Genomic DNA, 17,458 nt, shown 5'->3' on the forward strand with positions numbered 1-17,458 from the left:
TGTTTAGCAAACTTTGTACCAACTGGAGTGTTGTTCAGAGAGATAGACAGTAGGGGGCAGTAGTGTGTCTATGTGTCTAGTAGGGGGTGGTAGTGTTTCTATGTCTCCAGTAGGCAGCAGTTGTGTTTCTATGTCTCTAGTATAATACAGTAGACAGTAGAGGGCAGTAGTGTTTATATGATTCCAGTAGGGGGCGGTAGTGTTTAAATGTTGGTCCTGAAAGGAATGTCCACGTCCTTCATCTGTCTCACATAGTCTTCATCAAACTGTCGTGATTGGTCAGGGGAGAAATGATTGGTCCAATCACCCACTTCACCTGAACCAAGAGAGAATCAGTTCAGAATCAGTTCAGTAGGTAGAGATAACAACTGCTCTATTATCTAGACAGACAGGAGGACAGACAGACAGACAGGACAAACAGGAGAACATACAGGCAGACAGGAGGACAGACAGACAGACAGGAGGACAGACAGACAGACAGACAGACAGACAGACAGAAAGGCAGACAGACAGACAGACCTTTCCTCATGAAGGGGGAGATGGACAGACAGGCAGACAGACAGACAGACCTTTCCTCATGAAGGGGGAGATGGACAGACAGACAGACAGACAGGCAGACTGACAGACAGACCTTTCCTCATGAAGGGGGAGATGGACAGACAGACAGGCAGACAGACAGACAGACAGGCAGACAGACTGACAGACAGACAGACAGACCTTTCCTCATGAAGGGGGAGATGGACAGACAGACAGGCAGACAGACAGACAGACAGACCTTTCCTCATGAAGGGGGAGATGGACAGGCAGACAGACAGACAGACAGACAGACCTTTCCTCATGAAGGGGGAGATGGAGTGGTCGAACAGCGTTTTGGGGAAGAAGGTGTAGTTAGCCATGGGGTTCTCCTTCATCACCTGGAACGACGTCAGCTCAACGATGCGGCTGATGACATCATCAGGGAGCGACAGGTTCAGGTAGCGCATGATGCGCTCCACCTCACGACGAGGATTCTGGGAAGAAGGTAGTTGTTATGATGTGTGTGTGTGTGAGTGTGTGTGTGTGTGTGTGTGTGTGTGTGTGTGTGAGAGAGAGAGATTGTGAGTGTGAGTGTGTGTGTGTGTGTGTGTGTGTGTGTGTGTGTGTGTGTGTGAGAGAGAGAGAGAGATTGTGAGTGTGAGTGTGTGTGTGTGTGTGTCTACCTCCTTCATGTCTTCATAGAACACATAGAGGATGTTCCTCTTCTGTCTCTCCTTCCAGTAACCTTTCACATGGTCGTACCAGGAGCCCCAGCCCACTGAGACATCATCCACATCATCATCATCATCCCTACAGGCTAATAATGTCTATATATAACATTAATAGTGTCTATATACTATTACTGCTATATATATATACACTATTACTTATATAACAGTAAGTGTGTCTATATATAGCAGTAATAGTGTAAATATATAACAGTAATAGTGTATATATATAGCAGTAATAGTGTCTATAACAGTAATAGTGTCTAGTATAACAGTAATATTGTCTATATATAACAGTAATAGTGTCTATATATAACAGTAATATTGTCTATATATAACAGTAAAAGTGTACCGTATTTTCCGGACTATAAGTCGCTCCGGAGTATAAGTCGCACCAGTAAAAAATGCGTCGTGAAGAAAAAACACATATAAGTCGCACTGGACTATAAGTCGCATTTATTTCCAAATGTATTTCACAAAATCCAAGACCAAGAACAGACATTTAATCTGGAAAAGCAAGTTATTCAACTACACAATAGCACACAGAACAACAGGCTGAATAGGTGTCCGGTATGTTAACGTAACACATTAACAGTTATTCAGCAACACAATAGCATAAAGAACATACCTGGGAGGCTGAATAGGCTAAATTAACATAACAAACCAGCTAGTCCAACAAGCAAGTTACCGGTAAGCAAGTTCACCAAGCTCCCGTTAATGTTTCAGCTAATTCTTCAGTGGTACAGGAGCAGCATATAGTTGTCACAAGCCCAGAGCGCCCTCTGGCGGCTGTAGACGGCAATGTAAAACTATGAAAAAAAAGTGTGACTTATAGTCCGGAAAATACGGTACACAGTGGAGGCTCCTCCATAGAGGTGGAGGAGGCCTGGCCTCCCCAATAATTTGAGAGAAGAGAGAGAGATTTAAAAAAGCAATAATTATATGTTTTATCAGACACACAACATACAATTCAGAACAATACTTCATCCATTTCTAATATTTATCCTGCAGAACAGCACTCATACACGCGTGTGGCGGAAAACGGTACTACACGGAGGCCAGGCCTCCTGTCGGAAAGTGGTTTCTCATAGAAGTCAATGTAATGCAATTTTTTTCATGGCAATATGTGATTGGCCAAATCACTGAAAATGGGTGGGAACAGGAGGCCTGGCCTCCGTGTAGTACTTTTTTCCGCCACACGCGTATGAGTGCTGTTCTGCAGGATAAATATTAGAAATGGATGAAGTATTGTTCTGAATTGTATGTTGTGTGTCTGATTGACATAGTGTTTGAGTGCTTTTGACATGTCATTGATTGTATGTAGTATGTTGTGGTGAATGTTGTGAGCCTGAGCAGAAGGGACAATAGCTGCTGCAGGCGGACCAGAGATTCATGCCAATTGTTTTGTTTATTTGATGACCCATTGTGCAGGCAATAAAAGCTGCTTCATCCACCATCCTGAGAGTGTCCCAATCCCTTCAGTACCGCCAAACACAAATTAATAATTTTTAACAAAGACAGATAAGAAGAACAGGGAACATTCCATCGCGAGTGAAGCGAGCAAGCGGAAAAAAATTTGGCCTCCTCAATTCTGGAAGTCACCAGCCTCCACTGCGGTATATATATATATATATATATATATATATATATATATATCAGTGTTTCCTCCAGGAATTTTTACAATGGTGGCGGGTAGTGCTGACCGCGCGCGCGCAGCAGTAGGTCCACTATCTCCTGGGTCCACGTTGTTCCTATAGCAACACACATCTCAGCACTGCAGCACCACCTATATGTGTATGTGTATGTGTGTGTGTGTGTGTGTGTGTGTGTGTGTGTGTGTGTGTGTACCTGCTTTGGGGTAGGTGGCGATGAGCAGGTCGGAGGCGTGGGGGGTGAAGGCCCAGACCCGATCGTAGTGGAGGGCGATGGGCTCCATCAGAGGGACGCCGTGGACTGCCACCAGGGGGAACCGCTGCTGCACTCCAAAGGCACGCCGCAGTGCCAGGCTGTACTGCTCCTCCCCCTTCCCACCTGACCCCAGCCCTGACCCTGACATGATCTCTGCTGCCAGGACAACCACAACCCCAAGAGGACCGGATGCACAAATGTAGTCCTCACGGACAGAGTCTTCCTGCTGTGTCTGACTCTGAGCCTGTGTGTGTGTGTGTGTGTGCGTGTGTCTCCTCTCCTCTCCTGTGTCTCCTGGTGTTTGTCCTCCTTCTCTTCTTTCCTCTCTCAATCTCTCTATCTCCTCCCTCTCTCTCTCTCCTCCCTCTCTCTCTCTCCTCCCTCTCTTTCTGCAGCTTGGTTATGAAACATCTGTCACTGTCTCAAAGTTCAAAGGTTCAAAGTTCTTTACTCTCCTTCCTTCTCTATCTCTCAGTAACTTTGTTACTGTTACGAGGGGGGTCAGCTTTATGACTCCCCGACGCCTCCTGCTGGCTATGTAGAGCATTACAATCCCCTGGACTGATTAACTGATGATTGTCACCTGTGTGTTTGTATGTGTTACTTAGGTGTGTCCCATTTCCCTGTTCCCTTGTCAGTCGTTCATACTTGTATGCAGGGTTCTCAAGTCTCACGCATTGGGCGTGAGACACACGCATTTCAACCCGTTCACACGCTCACACGCCACATCTTGTCTCACGCCCAATGCGTGAGACTTGAGAGCCCTGTGTATGCGTGGTGAGAACCCTTTGCTTATCCTGTGGAATATTCTGTACTATTTAGACTTTGTTCTACCGGTCCTGGAGGACTATACTGCCTGTTGCTTAGTGATGGGGGAAACAAAGCTTTCGAAGCATTGACACGTTCGACACAATTGTGTTGGAAAAAGTGTCGATCTATCGATGCAGTCGATACAGCAGCTCCATAATGCTATCTGCTGGTCAGGTCATGGTATGGCGGCTGTATCGACTGATTCACAAGTCAAAATACAATAAGCCCACCGTCATCTGTGATGTCTTGTTCAATAAAGGTGCTGTGACAAACTGTGTCGATGTGTATGTGGCCATATATGTAGTCTTAAATGTTGGTGTGTCTAGTAGACTATAATAAATACATATGAATAAATAAATAAATGCAACTGTTGTGTCCATTTCTGATGAATGAATGGAATGAATGAATGGACTTTATTGTCATTGCTACAGTACAGGTACCAAACAACGAAATTTAGGAGGGGTGGCTCCCCTGGTGTTAGGAAAGGAAAAAAAAAAACACTTTAAAAAAAAAAATCACAAGAAGGGAAGGAGCTGGTTTACATAAATAAAGGCTATGTACACTATCCACTGTACTATACTGTACAGATAGACGACTAGGGTTGTCATATTGCACAATAGTATTGTTTCACGTTATTTAAAGTGTCACAGTTTGCAGGCTTGAAATGTACATGTTTGTGCCTCAGCACTACACCTGATTTTTTCAGTCCAGCAGCTGCCATACAATCCGTCCAGACTGTCCAGGCCCCAGAACTTAGGTCTTTGCTGTGTTCAGGGCCTGGACGGCCCTGTGGTAGAAGCTGTTCTTCAGTCTGTTTGTCTTAGCGGCCAGGGTCCTGAACCGCCTTTTCGAGGGCAGCCTGGTAAAGTGTTCGTACCCAGGGTGGGTCGGGTCCCTGGAGATCTTGGAGGCCTTCCTGAGACAGCGTGTGTTGTACAGATCTTCCAGAGAGGGGAGGGGGGCGCGGGTGATCTTCTGTGCTGTTCTCACGACTCTCTGTAGCGCATTTCTCTCCGCTGCTGGAGAACCAGTTGCAGATGCCGTAGGTGAGGATGCTCTCCACTGCGCCGCGGTAGAAGGTCACCAGTATCTCCTGCTTGCTGTGTTCCTTCCTGAGGACTCTCAGGGTGTATAGCCGCTGTTGTGCCCTCTTGATGGTGCCTTTTGTGTTGTCCTTCCAGGTCAGGTCATCCCGCATGTGCATCCCCAGGAATAGAAACAGAATAGAATTTGCCATTTAGCAAAGTAACGCTTTTAATCCAAAAGCTACTTACAGGGACATTCCCCCTGGAGTAATTTAGGGCTTTACTCAAGGGCACACTAGTGGTGGTGTTTCAGGCAGGATTTAAACTCACAACCTTCCGGTCACCTGTCCAATTCACTATTCACTAGACCACCACTATCCCCTTGACATGTAAGGATACAAATCTAAATGACATTTCGGCATGTGTGGGACATGGCTGTTTGACAATTGGAGCAGATATAAATGGTCAACATGTCATAACAGGGCCAACATTGTTGGGACGTGCTCGTGGAACAGGGAAAGAGTGCAAAACAAGGCAATGTGGGAACTGGACAGAGATGCGCTCATGTGAACAATAAAATATGTATTGCTTGTGTACAAGTTTTTGTGTATCTATCTGGCTAGTCTATATCATTCCGCAAACGAGGCAGTGTTCCAAGTTTCGTACTGCATAAAATGACGTGGAACTCACTCATATTCGAGGGTTGTTGTAGTCCTAGTGGAGACATACGGACGCTAGACAGAATCCATTTATTGACAGAGACAGAGATAGAAATAGACAGGAGATCGGTAGATATTGATAGATAGATATAGAACATACAAAGATAGGCTGTGTTCGGAATGGTATACTAGCATACTCAATGAGTATATACTGCATACTGCCTACTAAATTCAGCCGACCATTTACACAGTACTTAGCCCTCAATTACTCCAGGGGAATGTCCCTGTAATTCGTAATTGTAAATCGTTTTGGATTAAAAGCGTACGTTTTGGATTGTGTGACGTACGAAGCTTCGTTCGAATAATCACGTGGTTTTTGCCAAATTGACACAAGCATCGATACATTTGTATCGACGCACATTGTGTCGGAAGATCGACGCCGTGTCGTGACTACTGCGTCGAGCGTAACATCACTACTGTTGCTTATTCCAGGTACATTGACTTTTCTACTGTTTGTTTTGTTATCTTGTTTTCTCATAGTCCTCGCTGTTATAGTTTATGGAGCCTGGTTTTGCTCTGCTTTGTTTTCTCGAGTCACACGTTTTGTTTGTATTGAAGTTATTATTTACTCGCTGTTCGGAGCCCTTGTCTGCTCACCTTTACTTTTTGACCTGTGCCCTTGTCCTGTGTTTGATGAAACATTATTATCTCAGTAAAGAGAACATTTATTTTACGCTGGTCTCGACCTCCGTTTATCTGAGCCGCACCGCACCTGGGTCCAACACCATCTTACACATTGAACTTTATAGTAAATGTAACATTTTACAATACAATATGACATGTCTCTCTGCGTTGTACAGACGTCCTATGCAGACCTTTATATAACGGCGCCACCACATTCCTCTGTGGATGTAACAATAAACTTGATTGATTCTGTCACCATGGCTCAATGTCATGCATTGAGTCTAAAATAAAACAGGGAGCAGTGTTACCACTCTACCCTGTACCATTAGCGCTATTCCACACTGACAATTTTCCATTTACAAGGGTACACTAAATATAACTGTACCCTTGTCTATGTTTTATTTTTCTTTCCTCTTCCAAGAGGTGTAATATGAATTTGTAAATCTCGGGTTCAATGCAGTGTTACTTTTGAGGGAAACAAAATACTGAGTATGTGTAAAAAGGACAGGACATTGCATATGAAATAGATATCAGACCCTATAATATGAACAGCTAAATCAATCACATTATTTGTTTGGTGTATTCATATTCATTATTCATATTGGTTTGAAGATGGTTCTAAATACTGTACATCCATGTAAATAGTAAACATGCAGCCCCCCAGAACTGGGAGGGCGTTTGAGAGTTCCTTGATAGCTGGTGCAACCTTCCCATTGAGGTATAGTAAACAGTATTTTGTAAAGCTATACCATTGGGGAAACTCACCATTGAATTATTCACTTTATATCACTATAAAATGATATCACAATAAAATTATGATTAAAATTAAAATGAATTTTATTATTCAATTGGGTTTAATCTGTCTTGAATTTTCCTGTTCATATACAGACTATAGGTACCAGTTCATATACAGTACTATAGGTACCAGTGCAACATCCTACAGGTTGGAAAACCATCCAAGAATCCTGTACGATTCATGTAGGGACAAAGATGGACAACAGGCCATAGGCCATCCACTAAATCCACTAAATCCATGTTGTTGATTGAAAAATCGTCCACGACTAACTCCTTTCCTCTCTCTCAAAACTAGTAGTAAAGGGGTACAGTATAGCTAGGCTTAATACAGACACAACAACAACAACAACAACAACAACAACAACAAAAAGATCCAATCCAATAATAATGTAGGTAGGGTAGTCACTCACTTGTTCTCCATCTCTGTCTTGTATTTCATGGCCACAGGTCTAACTATCGTTTAACTTTGGGGATTTGCACAATAGGGACAACAATCATGTGTGCTGGTTTGAATATTTAGTTTTCACATTGTCCTTTCCAGCACTGTTCCAGCACTTCTGGCAGATGCATGGCCAGGCTCGCACACAAGCTCAGCTGGGGATATCTGCCGGATCTGTAACCACCAAGAGGATCCTCTGTGGCTCAGTTGGTAGAGCATGTGACTGGACACGCCCCTTTCAGGAAGTGTTTGGTTGGAGGAGGACTGATATGGAAGCATAGTAGACATAATTCAAATGCTAATGCTAATATGAGATTGCAATTGCATGTTCCACTTTTGCATGCATTCTTTCAGACAATATTCAAATTCAAATGCAATTCTAATGATTTGCATTTTCATTTTCATGTACCTGATGTGCACATTCACTGTCAATATTAAAATGATAATGCAAAGCCATTTGACATTTAATTTTCAAAGTCATGCGCTGCTTTGTAGCTGACAAAATTCAAAAGTTCATTCTAATGTGCAAATGACTATGCAATCCCAAAATAGCATATTCATTTGCCACTTTTGCCTGCGTTATTTGAGTCAATATTCAAATTGTAATGCAATAATGTGATTCGCAATTGCATTTACATGTTCTAGTAAGCACATCCGCTTTGTAGCTGACGAAATTAAAATGACTATGCAATCCCAAAATAGCATATTCATTTGCCACTTTTGCCTGCGTTATTTGAGTCAATATTCAAATTGTAATGCAATAATGTGATCAGCAATTGCATTTACATGTTCTAGGAAACGCATCCGCTTTACAGCGGACAAAATTCAAACTCTCTATGCAATTCTCATGTTCTACCGGCCTGTCAGTCGTTCTCTGGGGGCGGGACAATGTTTAGCAATTGCATTTACATGTTCTAGGAAACACATCCGCTTTACAGCGGACACAATTCAAACTCTCTATGCAATTCTAACGCATCCGGGTACTTTGCTCTCCCGTCATGTCCACGCCCCTTTTTGGGTGATAGCAGTGTAGAAGTTTGACTGGCGGTCAATGGAAATTTCTGGTCTTTGCTACTTTAATCAGATAAAATAAGAAAACCGTAGTGCTTTTTAGATATTAGGAGCCCAAATCCGATTGCCAGTTAGGCAAACTATTATATAGTGTCGTTGCCGATCAATGATCGACGTCGTTATATAGAGAAAATTTATGAAATAGCGGTTGATTCATCAGAGCAGTCATACGTCCTCTCCCTGTCATCAGGGATTTGTCGATCTTTGATTTGATTTGCCGTGTAAATCCCCAGATGAGAGTGTTACATTAGTTTTCTTAAGATAGGATAATGAATAAATCTGTTCAATGGGCATTTGCCTACTGTTAATCAGTGCCTACTGTTAATCAGTAGCCTGTATGGTGTATATGAAGATGTTATAGCTAGCTAGCTACGATTTTATCATGAAAATTGATATTATTTATTTACTGATATGAGGTCAGTGTCTCATCTGGTTCATCAGTGGTTCATCTGCGTCATATGCGTATAATGCGGTCAACAAAAATACATCGCTCCCCTCTCTCTCCACTACCGCAATGCAAGGTGCGCAGGTGCTTAAAATACCTTGCAATATCACCCCCCATAACCATATGACTTCTCAATACGGTGATCAAGGCAATAAACAAACAATCAAAGTAGGATTACAGACTTTCAGTCTGCCTCCATCCATGTGGATGAACCACCCAAAGGCCTGAGGTGTTGTCGGAGGCATGAATATGATTTAGGGGGTATTTAGTATAACACGCTGGGTTTATTGTGAGTTTACTTGTTTGTTTATTGCCTTGATCACCGTATTGAGAAGTCATATGATGAGACACTGACCTCATGTCTTTTAGCTTGCTTTTATAGTTGTTTTTATTTTCTTAATATTGTTGTCTTTATTTGCACTTGACACCACGGACCTCATTGTCTCTTAGCTTGTTTTATAGCATTTTCGCTTTTGAATTTGTCTAGTGTGTGTAATATTTGTGATATGTTATGTGTATAGGTTTGTGAATATGTGAATATGTTTTTCTGTTTTTGCACCTTCAGAAGAACCATTACAATTTCATTGTATAGGCAACTGTACAAGGACAATAAAGTCTATTCTATTCTATATTCTATACGCATTGTTTGTTATTTTTCTGGTTTTGATCGCTTATGGATTATTTTTGTACGTCGCCAAGTTTGATTGTTCTATTCAATAAATGCTCTAAAACGTACTTTTCATCTCAGCGGATTGTTTGGCGCATCATACAATTACCAGCCAGACCCTGGTTGCGTCTCTCAGCGACTTTTTACTTTTGGCTCTATCTATCTATCTCGCTACAGGTGTCATATAACCCTAACCCATATCCTGTCATATAAAAGTACCTTATTGAATCTCCAGGTAATGTAGGCAATTTCTGACATCCATCACTTTTTCTGTCGTTAAGATACCGTACTTTATTTTTCTGTTTTGGTAGTCTGTCCAATGTGACACTTGCCCTCCTCCACCAGCCCTAGTTTTGGATCTAGCTTGCTGTTCATTATTTTCATGATAAATCGTAGCTAGCTAGCTATAACATCTTCATATACACCATACAGGCTACTGATTAACAGTAGGCACTGATTAACAGTAGGCAAATGCCCATTGAACAGATTTATTCATTATCCTATCTTAAGAAAACTAATGTAACACTCTCATCTGGGGATTTACACGGCAAATCAAATCAAAGATCGACAAATCCCTGATGACAGGGAGAGGACGTATGACTGCTCTGATGAATCAACCCCTATTTCATTAATTTTCTCTATATAACGACGTCGATCATTGATCGGCAACAAGGCCCTGAACACAGAAAAGGCCTAAGTTCTGGGCCCAGGACAGTCCGGACGGATTGTATGGCAGCTAGTGCTGAGGCACAAACATGTACATTTTCAAGCCTGCAAACTGTGACACTTTAAAATAATGTGAAAAAATACTCTTTGTGCAATATGACAACCCTAGTTGACTATCTGTGCAGTATAGTACAGTGGATTGTGTACATAGCCTTTATTTTATTTTTTTATAAATTTGTTTTTCAGATTTTATCCCTTTTTCACCCAATTTGGTAGCCAATTTAACCCAACTTAGCATCCAATTATCCCCTGCCTATTGCATAGGATCCGCCGCACGACCCCGTGGCCGGCAGTCCCAGAAGAGGCCGCCAGGCAGACTAGGCTGACTGGCTCCTCGAGCCCAGTACCGTTATTCCGGCGCCCAGGGGGCGGTGTTGCGCGACGGATCCTAGTCCAGAAATACTCCTATACCGCCCTCGGAAGCGGCCGGCCAATATGCCGCTTCCCGTGTGCCTCGGCCATATCTGGATCTGGCGAGCCGGGATACGAACCCCGGCCCCGGTGGGCAGCATGCACTAGTGGCCAGTGCGTAGACCGCTACACCACCGCGGGTCCGTACATAGCCTTTATTGATGTAAACCAGCTCCTTACCTTCTTGTGATTTTTGCTTTTATGCTTTTTCTAAAATGTGTTTTTTTCTTTTTTTTCCCCTTTCCTAACACCAGGGGAGCCACCCCTCCTAAATTTCGTTGTTTGGTACCTGTACTGTAGCAATGACAAATAAAGTCCATTCCATTCCATATAATAGTTTGCCTAACTGGCAATCGGATTTGGGCTCCTAATATCTAAAAAGCACTATGGTTTTCTTATTTTATCTGATTAAAGTAGCAAAGACCAGACATTTCCATTGACCGCCAGTCAAACTTCTACACTGCTATCACCCAAAAAGGGGCGTGGACATGACGGGAGAGCAAAGTACCCGGATGTGTTAGAATTGCATAGAGAGTTTGAATTTTGTCCACTGTAAAGCGGATGTGTTTCCTAGAACATGTAAATGCAATTGCTAAACATTGTCCCGCCCCTAGAGAACGACTGACAGGCCGGTAGAACATGAGAATTGCATAGAGAGTTTGAATTTTGTCCGCTGTAAAGCGGATGCGTTTCCTAGAACATGTAAATGCAATTGCTGATCACATTATTGCATTATAATTTGAATATTGACTCAAATAACGCAGGCAAAAGTGGCAAATGAATATGCTATTTTGGGATTGCATAGTCATTTTAATTTTGTCAGCTACAAAGCGGATGTGTTTACTAGAACATGTAAATGCAATTGCGAATCACATTATTGCATTACAATTTGAATATTGACTCAAATAACGCAGGCAAAAGTGGCAAATGAATATGCTATTTTGGGATTGCATAGTCATTTGCACATTAGAATGAACTTTTGAATTTTGTCAGCTACAAAGCAGCGCATGACTTTGAAAATTAAATGTCAAATGGCTTTGCATTATCATTTTAATATTGACAGTGAATGTGCACATCAGGTACAGGAAAATGAAAATGCAAATCATTAGAATTGCATTTTAATTTGAATATTGTCTGAAAGAATGCATGCAAAAGTGGAACATGCAATTGCAATCTCATATTGCATTAGCATTTGAATTTAGTCTACTATATGCTTCCATAGACTGAGAGCAAACGGCGGAGAAAACTTTTGCAGATTTTGTAAAGGAAGTGTAGGGTTTTTTTATAGGTACTTTTTATAGGTTGAAATAGATCACGACTAAAGAACACTGCGTACAGTCTCCTTACCTGCCGCACACACAGTACACAGAATACACACGATAATACACACTTTCAATCTATTTACATACGGATTTCATAATCCGGCTCTCTCCCACAGAATAACCACACCAGTTTATTGTATTTACATTAGGTTTATGGAAGTGACAGTCTTACTCAATACTATAACAACCATGTATCCCAGGAGGTTATTTTGAACATAACAGAGGATATCTCAAACCCACGAGTTACCGCGTGCGCTCACTTTATTCACTGCCCAGAGGTTCAAAAAGGAGCGGCGCTTTCCACGCGTCTTACCTTATGTCTCAAGCGGCGGCGGGTCAACTTTTGGGGTCCAGACAAACTCTAGTTATTCGATTTTCCTGGATTCTGGCTCGCCATTTAATGTGGGATATTTTTTATAGGTACTTGGTTGAAATAGATCACCAGTAAAGCTTCTGAGTTAGACTATTTATTCAAACAAAGTTACATAACAGCTTGCAGCATTCCTACTCTGATGATGTAATAGAGAGGGGGTCAGCTCTGGTCGATGGGTCAAGCAGGATGAAAAGAGAGCGAGCTGTACTTTAGCTCACATATTTTATACCTCAGTGATATAGTAATACAAGTCTCTGACAAGGCACCTATCTCGTCCTATCACCTTACTCAGGACAGGGTGTGAAAAGGGGGATAGGTTACAGACAGTATCACTCAGGTCAAAGGGCAGGGGGCAGGTCATAGGAAGGGAGGCCATATTGACCATGTGCTTCTCTAGGACAAAGGGTTAGGGTTAGGGTTAGTGGGGGATGGGGAGAGGGGTGAGGCGGGGGCAGGTAGCCTGCCCATAGGCCCCTTGGCCCTAAGCCTGAGGCCGCCATAAAACCCCCTTCTGGAAATATGACAATTAATAGGACAGATATCTACAGGTTCTTATACACAGGTCTGTGTGTGTGTGTGTAAAAATATACCGCAGAGGAGAAATATGTGTCACGGCTTGGTGAAAAGGGCTGCATGTCGGGAATTGTGAGATATTGTGAGATATCCTCTGTTAGGTTCAAAAGAACCTCCTGGGATACATGGTTGTTATAGTATTGAGTAAGACTGTGAGTTCCACAAACCTAATGTAAATACAATAAGCTGGTGTGGTTATTCGGGGAGAGAGCCGGATTATGAAATCTGTATGTAAATAGATTGAAAGTGTGTATTATCGTGTGTATTCTGTGTACTGTGTTTGCGGCAGGTAAAAACAAAATAGGTGTTTGCCTATTTTAACTATTATAACTGAATAATACTTTAATAGTACATCGTTCTACTAGTGAAATTCACTAGCTAGTTAATATTTCTGGTATAGTATCGTTTTGTACATAGGTAAAATTATTTAGAAATATCTTTAATAATTTGTTCATCTTACGTTGGGTATTGTCAAAGACGTTTGTTGGAGGGCAGGGAGAGGGTGAGAGAAGAACACAAGGCATACAAGTACAACGTTATGTGTTTACAGAATCAATAGATCACGGACATTGACATACTCAAATGTTTCCAAGAAACTTTATTCCAAAAAACACATTTTCACAGCATATTTCCCTTTATAAAAAAAATTAACACAGCTGTGGAACAACTCTGGTCCTGGTTGGCCATAGTGTATGAAGGCTTCTGTTCCAGAACTAACACACATCACATACACACATCAATGAGTGGTCTTCAATCTGGACCACATAAACTGATACTGTAATCAGGTGTATTAATGCTGATCTGGAACAAAAGGCTGCATCCACTATAGCTCTTCAGTACCAGAGTTGGTCATCTCTAACATACAGAAAGCATCCATCACTCAGGTAGCAGTGTCAAAACATGTTGCAAATGGAGTTCAAATAATGGAGTTCAAATCTTATATAGCCTTCCGCAGACTCACTAACCTCTTCAGGTAGCAGTGTCAAAACATGTTGCTATCTTTGTTCTGTTTATCTTTGTCGCCAAGTAGGAGATAAAGATAAGACTGTTGCTACAGTATGTACGTGTATATGGCAAATCTCTCTCCAGGAGTTTGAAAGACATCACAGGTGGAGCAGCGTCTCAGGTCTGGGGTACCCGAACAGCTCAAAGTCTGGTTCGTACAAGTTGTACAGTTTCCTCCTTAACTCTGGTGGAACATCTGAGAACCAATCACGCACCCAGCTGGTGGCTGTCTGGTTCCGGTTGCTAGGCGGAAACTTGATCTGGTCATCCACTCCGAGGAGTCGGAGCAGGTGATCAGAGTCCTCATCCAGGTTTTCCAGATTTCCGACAAAGTCATACTGGATCTGACACGGGTGACAGAGGCGGTACACCTGCTGCCAGTGTTCGTTAAACGGAGTCTCCTTCTCCGTCTCCGGATCCAGGAGATACTGGACAAACTCGGGAAACGAGAGTCGGATTCCCGCCTTAAATGCTTCGGCCACCGAGTCTGGAAGACTAGACACGTTCCTGAAGCGACGAAGCATCCCAGAGCCGTACTCTTTGTAGAAGTCCTGGTTGGGGTCGCCGAATTTGTTCCGGAAGGCGGAGATGAGGCGTACGAAGGGGTCTCGGACGAACAGAAACTTGGTGTAGCTCTGGAGCTTCACCCTCATCAGGTCACTGGAGACCTGCCAGTTGCTCTGCCAGAACGTGTGGATGTTAGGGCGCACGGCCTGGGGGTCACGGTAGGGTTGGCCGTCCTCCGCGAGCAGTCCCTCGGACAGCACGACCATCACACGTTTCCAGTTGGTACATGCCACCTAGAAAGAGGAGAGGGTGGGGGAGGGAGGAGATAGAGAGGGAAAGGAGAGAGATAGGAGTTAACTCTGTCCAGATGGGGTGATGATTTTATGAATGCAGGTTATTCTTACATTGAACTGAAAAGAGTTTGAGAGGGAAGGCAGTAGAAGGGAGGAGGAGGAGCGTCCCTCTTCACCCACACACATACACACCTTGGGGACGTAGCAGTAGATCACCTTATGTCTATCGTCCACTATGAGGTGGTTTAGCTCCTGGTTGGGAATTTGGTCTAACGTCCAACCCTTTCCTGGGAATTCCAGTGTTCCATTCCCAGAACACACATCCTGGATACGCTTCCTTCTGTCTTCCTGCCTTCGCTCCTCCTCTCTCGTCCTCTTCTCCTCCTCTTTTCCACTCTCCTCTTCCTCTCTCCCCCTCTCCTCTTGTTTAACACTCAGATCTAAGGGATCTCCTTCGATGGGGGGTTTACCCTCTTGTTTGGGAGTACCGTCCTTCTCATCCAAACTTGAGCCTGTCGTAGGGTTCTTTGGGGGACTGTGAGGCTGAGGAGTGAGTACAGTAGGACCAACCTCCCTCGGGGCAGAGCTTCCCCCATCCTGACCCTCCATGGATGGGACCCCCCCTAGATTCCCCAGTCCCCTGAGGGGCTGGTGGAGGGCAGGACTCGAAGAGGGGGACAGGCTGAGGGACAGGGCTGCGGTCGGTTGAGGTTGATGGATGGAAAGGTCGCGGGGGTCGTGGGGATAGAGTGCTCCAAGTGCTCCAACATCATCCCAGTATAGGATGACGAGCAGGATCGTTAACAGGGATCCGACGATGAACACCTCCCGTAAAAACCTTGGCGTTCGCATTTTTCCAGATCAGAGTGAGGAGGAAAGAGAGAGCTTGTCTCAGCTGTTAGGGAAATATTTAAGCATCTAAATAGAAAATAGAAAAAGGTAGCCTGTTTTTTTCAAATTGCATAGAAAAAAGTATTTAATTAACTTTTGCAAAAGGAGAACAGTTTACACTATGACAGAGTCAAAGTCTTCTCAGAAAAGTCCCAGACAGAGAGGAAACATGAATATTTATACACAGATAACAAACACCTCAGGTGACATCAAACCAATCACATTGAGAGGAGGACACAGCAAGAGGGAGGAAGGTGAATGTGGGTGAATCTGGCCCTCCCTTCCTTACGGTATAACAAAGGTAAGGAAGGAGGGCACCAGAGTGGACAAAAGCGAGCAACCACCCTGGTAGGGCTATGAAAACAAAAGGAGGTGAACTTTACTTAAAATAGTAAGTAATCCTAAGTAAGTAAGTAAGTAAGTAAGTAAGTAAGTAAGTAAAGCTTTATTTATATAGCACCTTTAAAATAGTAAGTAATCCTAAGTAAGTAAGTAAGTAAGTAAAGCTTTATTTATATAGCACCTTTCATACAAGAAATACAGCTCAGTGCCTTACAACAGGATAAAAACATATACACGCATAAAATGAATATAAAAGCAGAGGAAGTATATAAAACAGTAAAAAGAAGGTTAAAATACAATAAAAGAAGAGAATGTAAGAAAATAAATAGATAAAACATTGATAACGTCTTATTTTGAGTCCCTTGCCTTGAAAATATTTAAGAGTCCCTTGCCTTGTTGGGCAAATGTAGAATCTTGAACAGAGGAAACCAGTTTTCATTGTCTACCAGACTTGGGGTAGTGTTAATCTGCCCAGACAGTCTGAATGATCTAGCAATGACAAAATGTTCCAAACTAATAATTTTCCCTTACACAGCTCCATGATAAAGGCCTTTTCAGTGTTGGAAACCCTCCCTGTTCTGCAATGAGACCTCTTGAATACCAGGAAAAACACAATATTATTATGTTATTTAGTTATTATTATATTTTGTTATTTAAGTGTTATGGAACGAGAAGTTTCGAGTTCCCTAACGCTTTTATACAACGGTTACCACATTTAGCTATTCATATTTCACAAAAGAATTAATGTATTTTAATGGAACTATGTTTTAGTGTAAGTGTATTCATCCACTGAACAGTTGTTTATCGGTTGCTAAGCAATGTAATGTAACTTCGATAAAGTAATATATACAAACGTGGAGTAATATGAGGAAAAGATGTGTCAACATTCCATTTAGCCGTGTGTATATCATGGATATCGGCACGGCTGGAACGCAAACTGACCAATAGAGACAATGGACCGGATCTATCCGTTGTATAATCAAGCAATATCACACAAGAGGGAGAGCTGTTATACTGAATATCAGCACGGCTGTGATTCGGTCGTAGGTACCAATCAAATTACTTGGTCAGAACTAACTGTTGTATAATATAATAATAATAATAATAATAACTTTTATTTGTATAGCGCTTTTCCTGCAAACATTGCAGCTCAAAGTGCTCCAATCATTATATAATAATAATTATATTATTTAGTAATTTAAAGGCAATATTAGGCAATAAAAGATGGGTTTTTAGTCTTGACTTGAACATATTTGCTGAGGTTGTAT

The 17,458-nt window shown here is 42.4% G+C and overlaps 2 protein-coding genes across 2 annotated transcripts; both read right to left on the minus strand.

Moving 5' to 3' along the window:
- Positions 1-203: 203 nt before the first annotated feature.
- Positions 204-3,300, minus strand: sult1st6 (sulfotransferase family 1, cytosolic sulfotransferase 6; the record flags this gene model as incomplete). Its single annotated transcript, XM_080542429.1, has 5 exons — positions 204-316; positions 830-1,010; positions 1,200-1,294; positions 2,948-2,995; positions 3,093-3,300. 5 exons carry the CDS (start codon positions 3,298-3,300, stop codon positions 204-206), a joined length of 645 nt encoding a protein of 214 aa, XP_080398555.1.
- Positions 3,301-14,255: 10,955 nt separating this feature from the next.
- Positions 14,256-15,809, minus strand: LOC308167951 (carbohydrate sulfotransferase 12-like; the record flags this gene model as incomplete). Its single annotated transcript, XM_080542430.1, has 2 exons — positions 14,256-14,957; positions 15,150-15,809. 2 exons carry the CDS (start codon positions 15,807-15,809, stop codon positions 14,256-14,258), a joined length of 1,362 nt encoding a protein of 453 aa, XP_080398556.1.
- Between the last annotated feature and the right edge of the window lie 1,649 nt (positions 15,810-17,458).

The sequence above is a fragment of the Nansenia antarctica genome (genome assembly GCF_963989245.1).
Source record: "Nansenia antarctica genome assembly, chromosome: 11".
Classification (NCBI taxonomy): Eukaryota; Metazoa; Chordata; class Actinopteri; order Argentiniformes; family Microstomatidae; genus Nansenia; species Nansenia antarctica.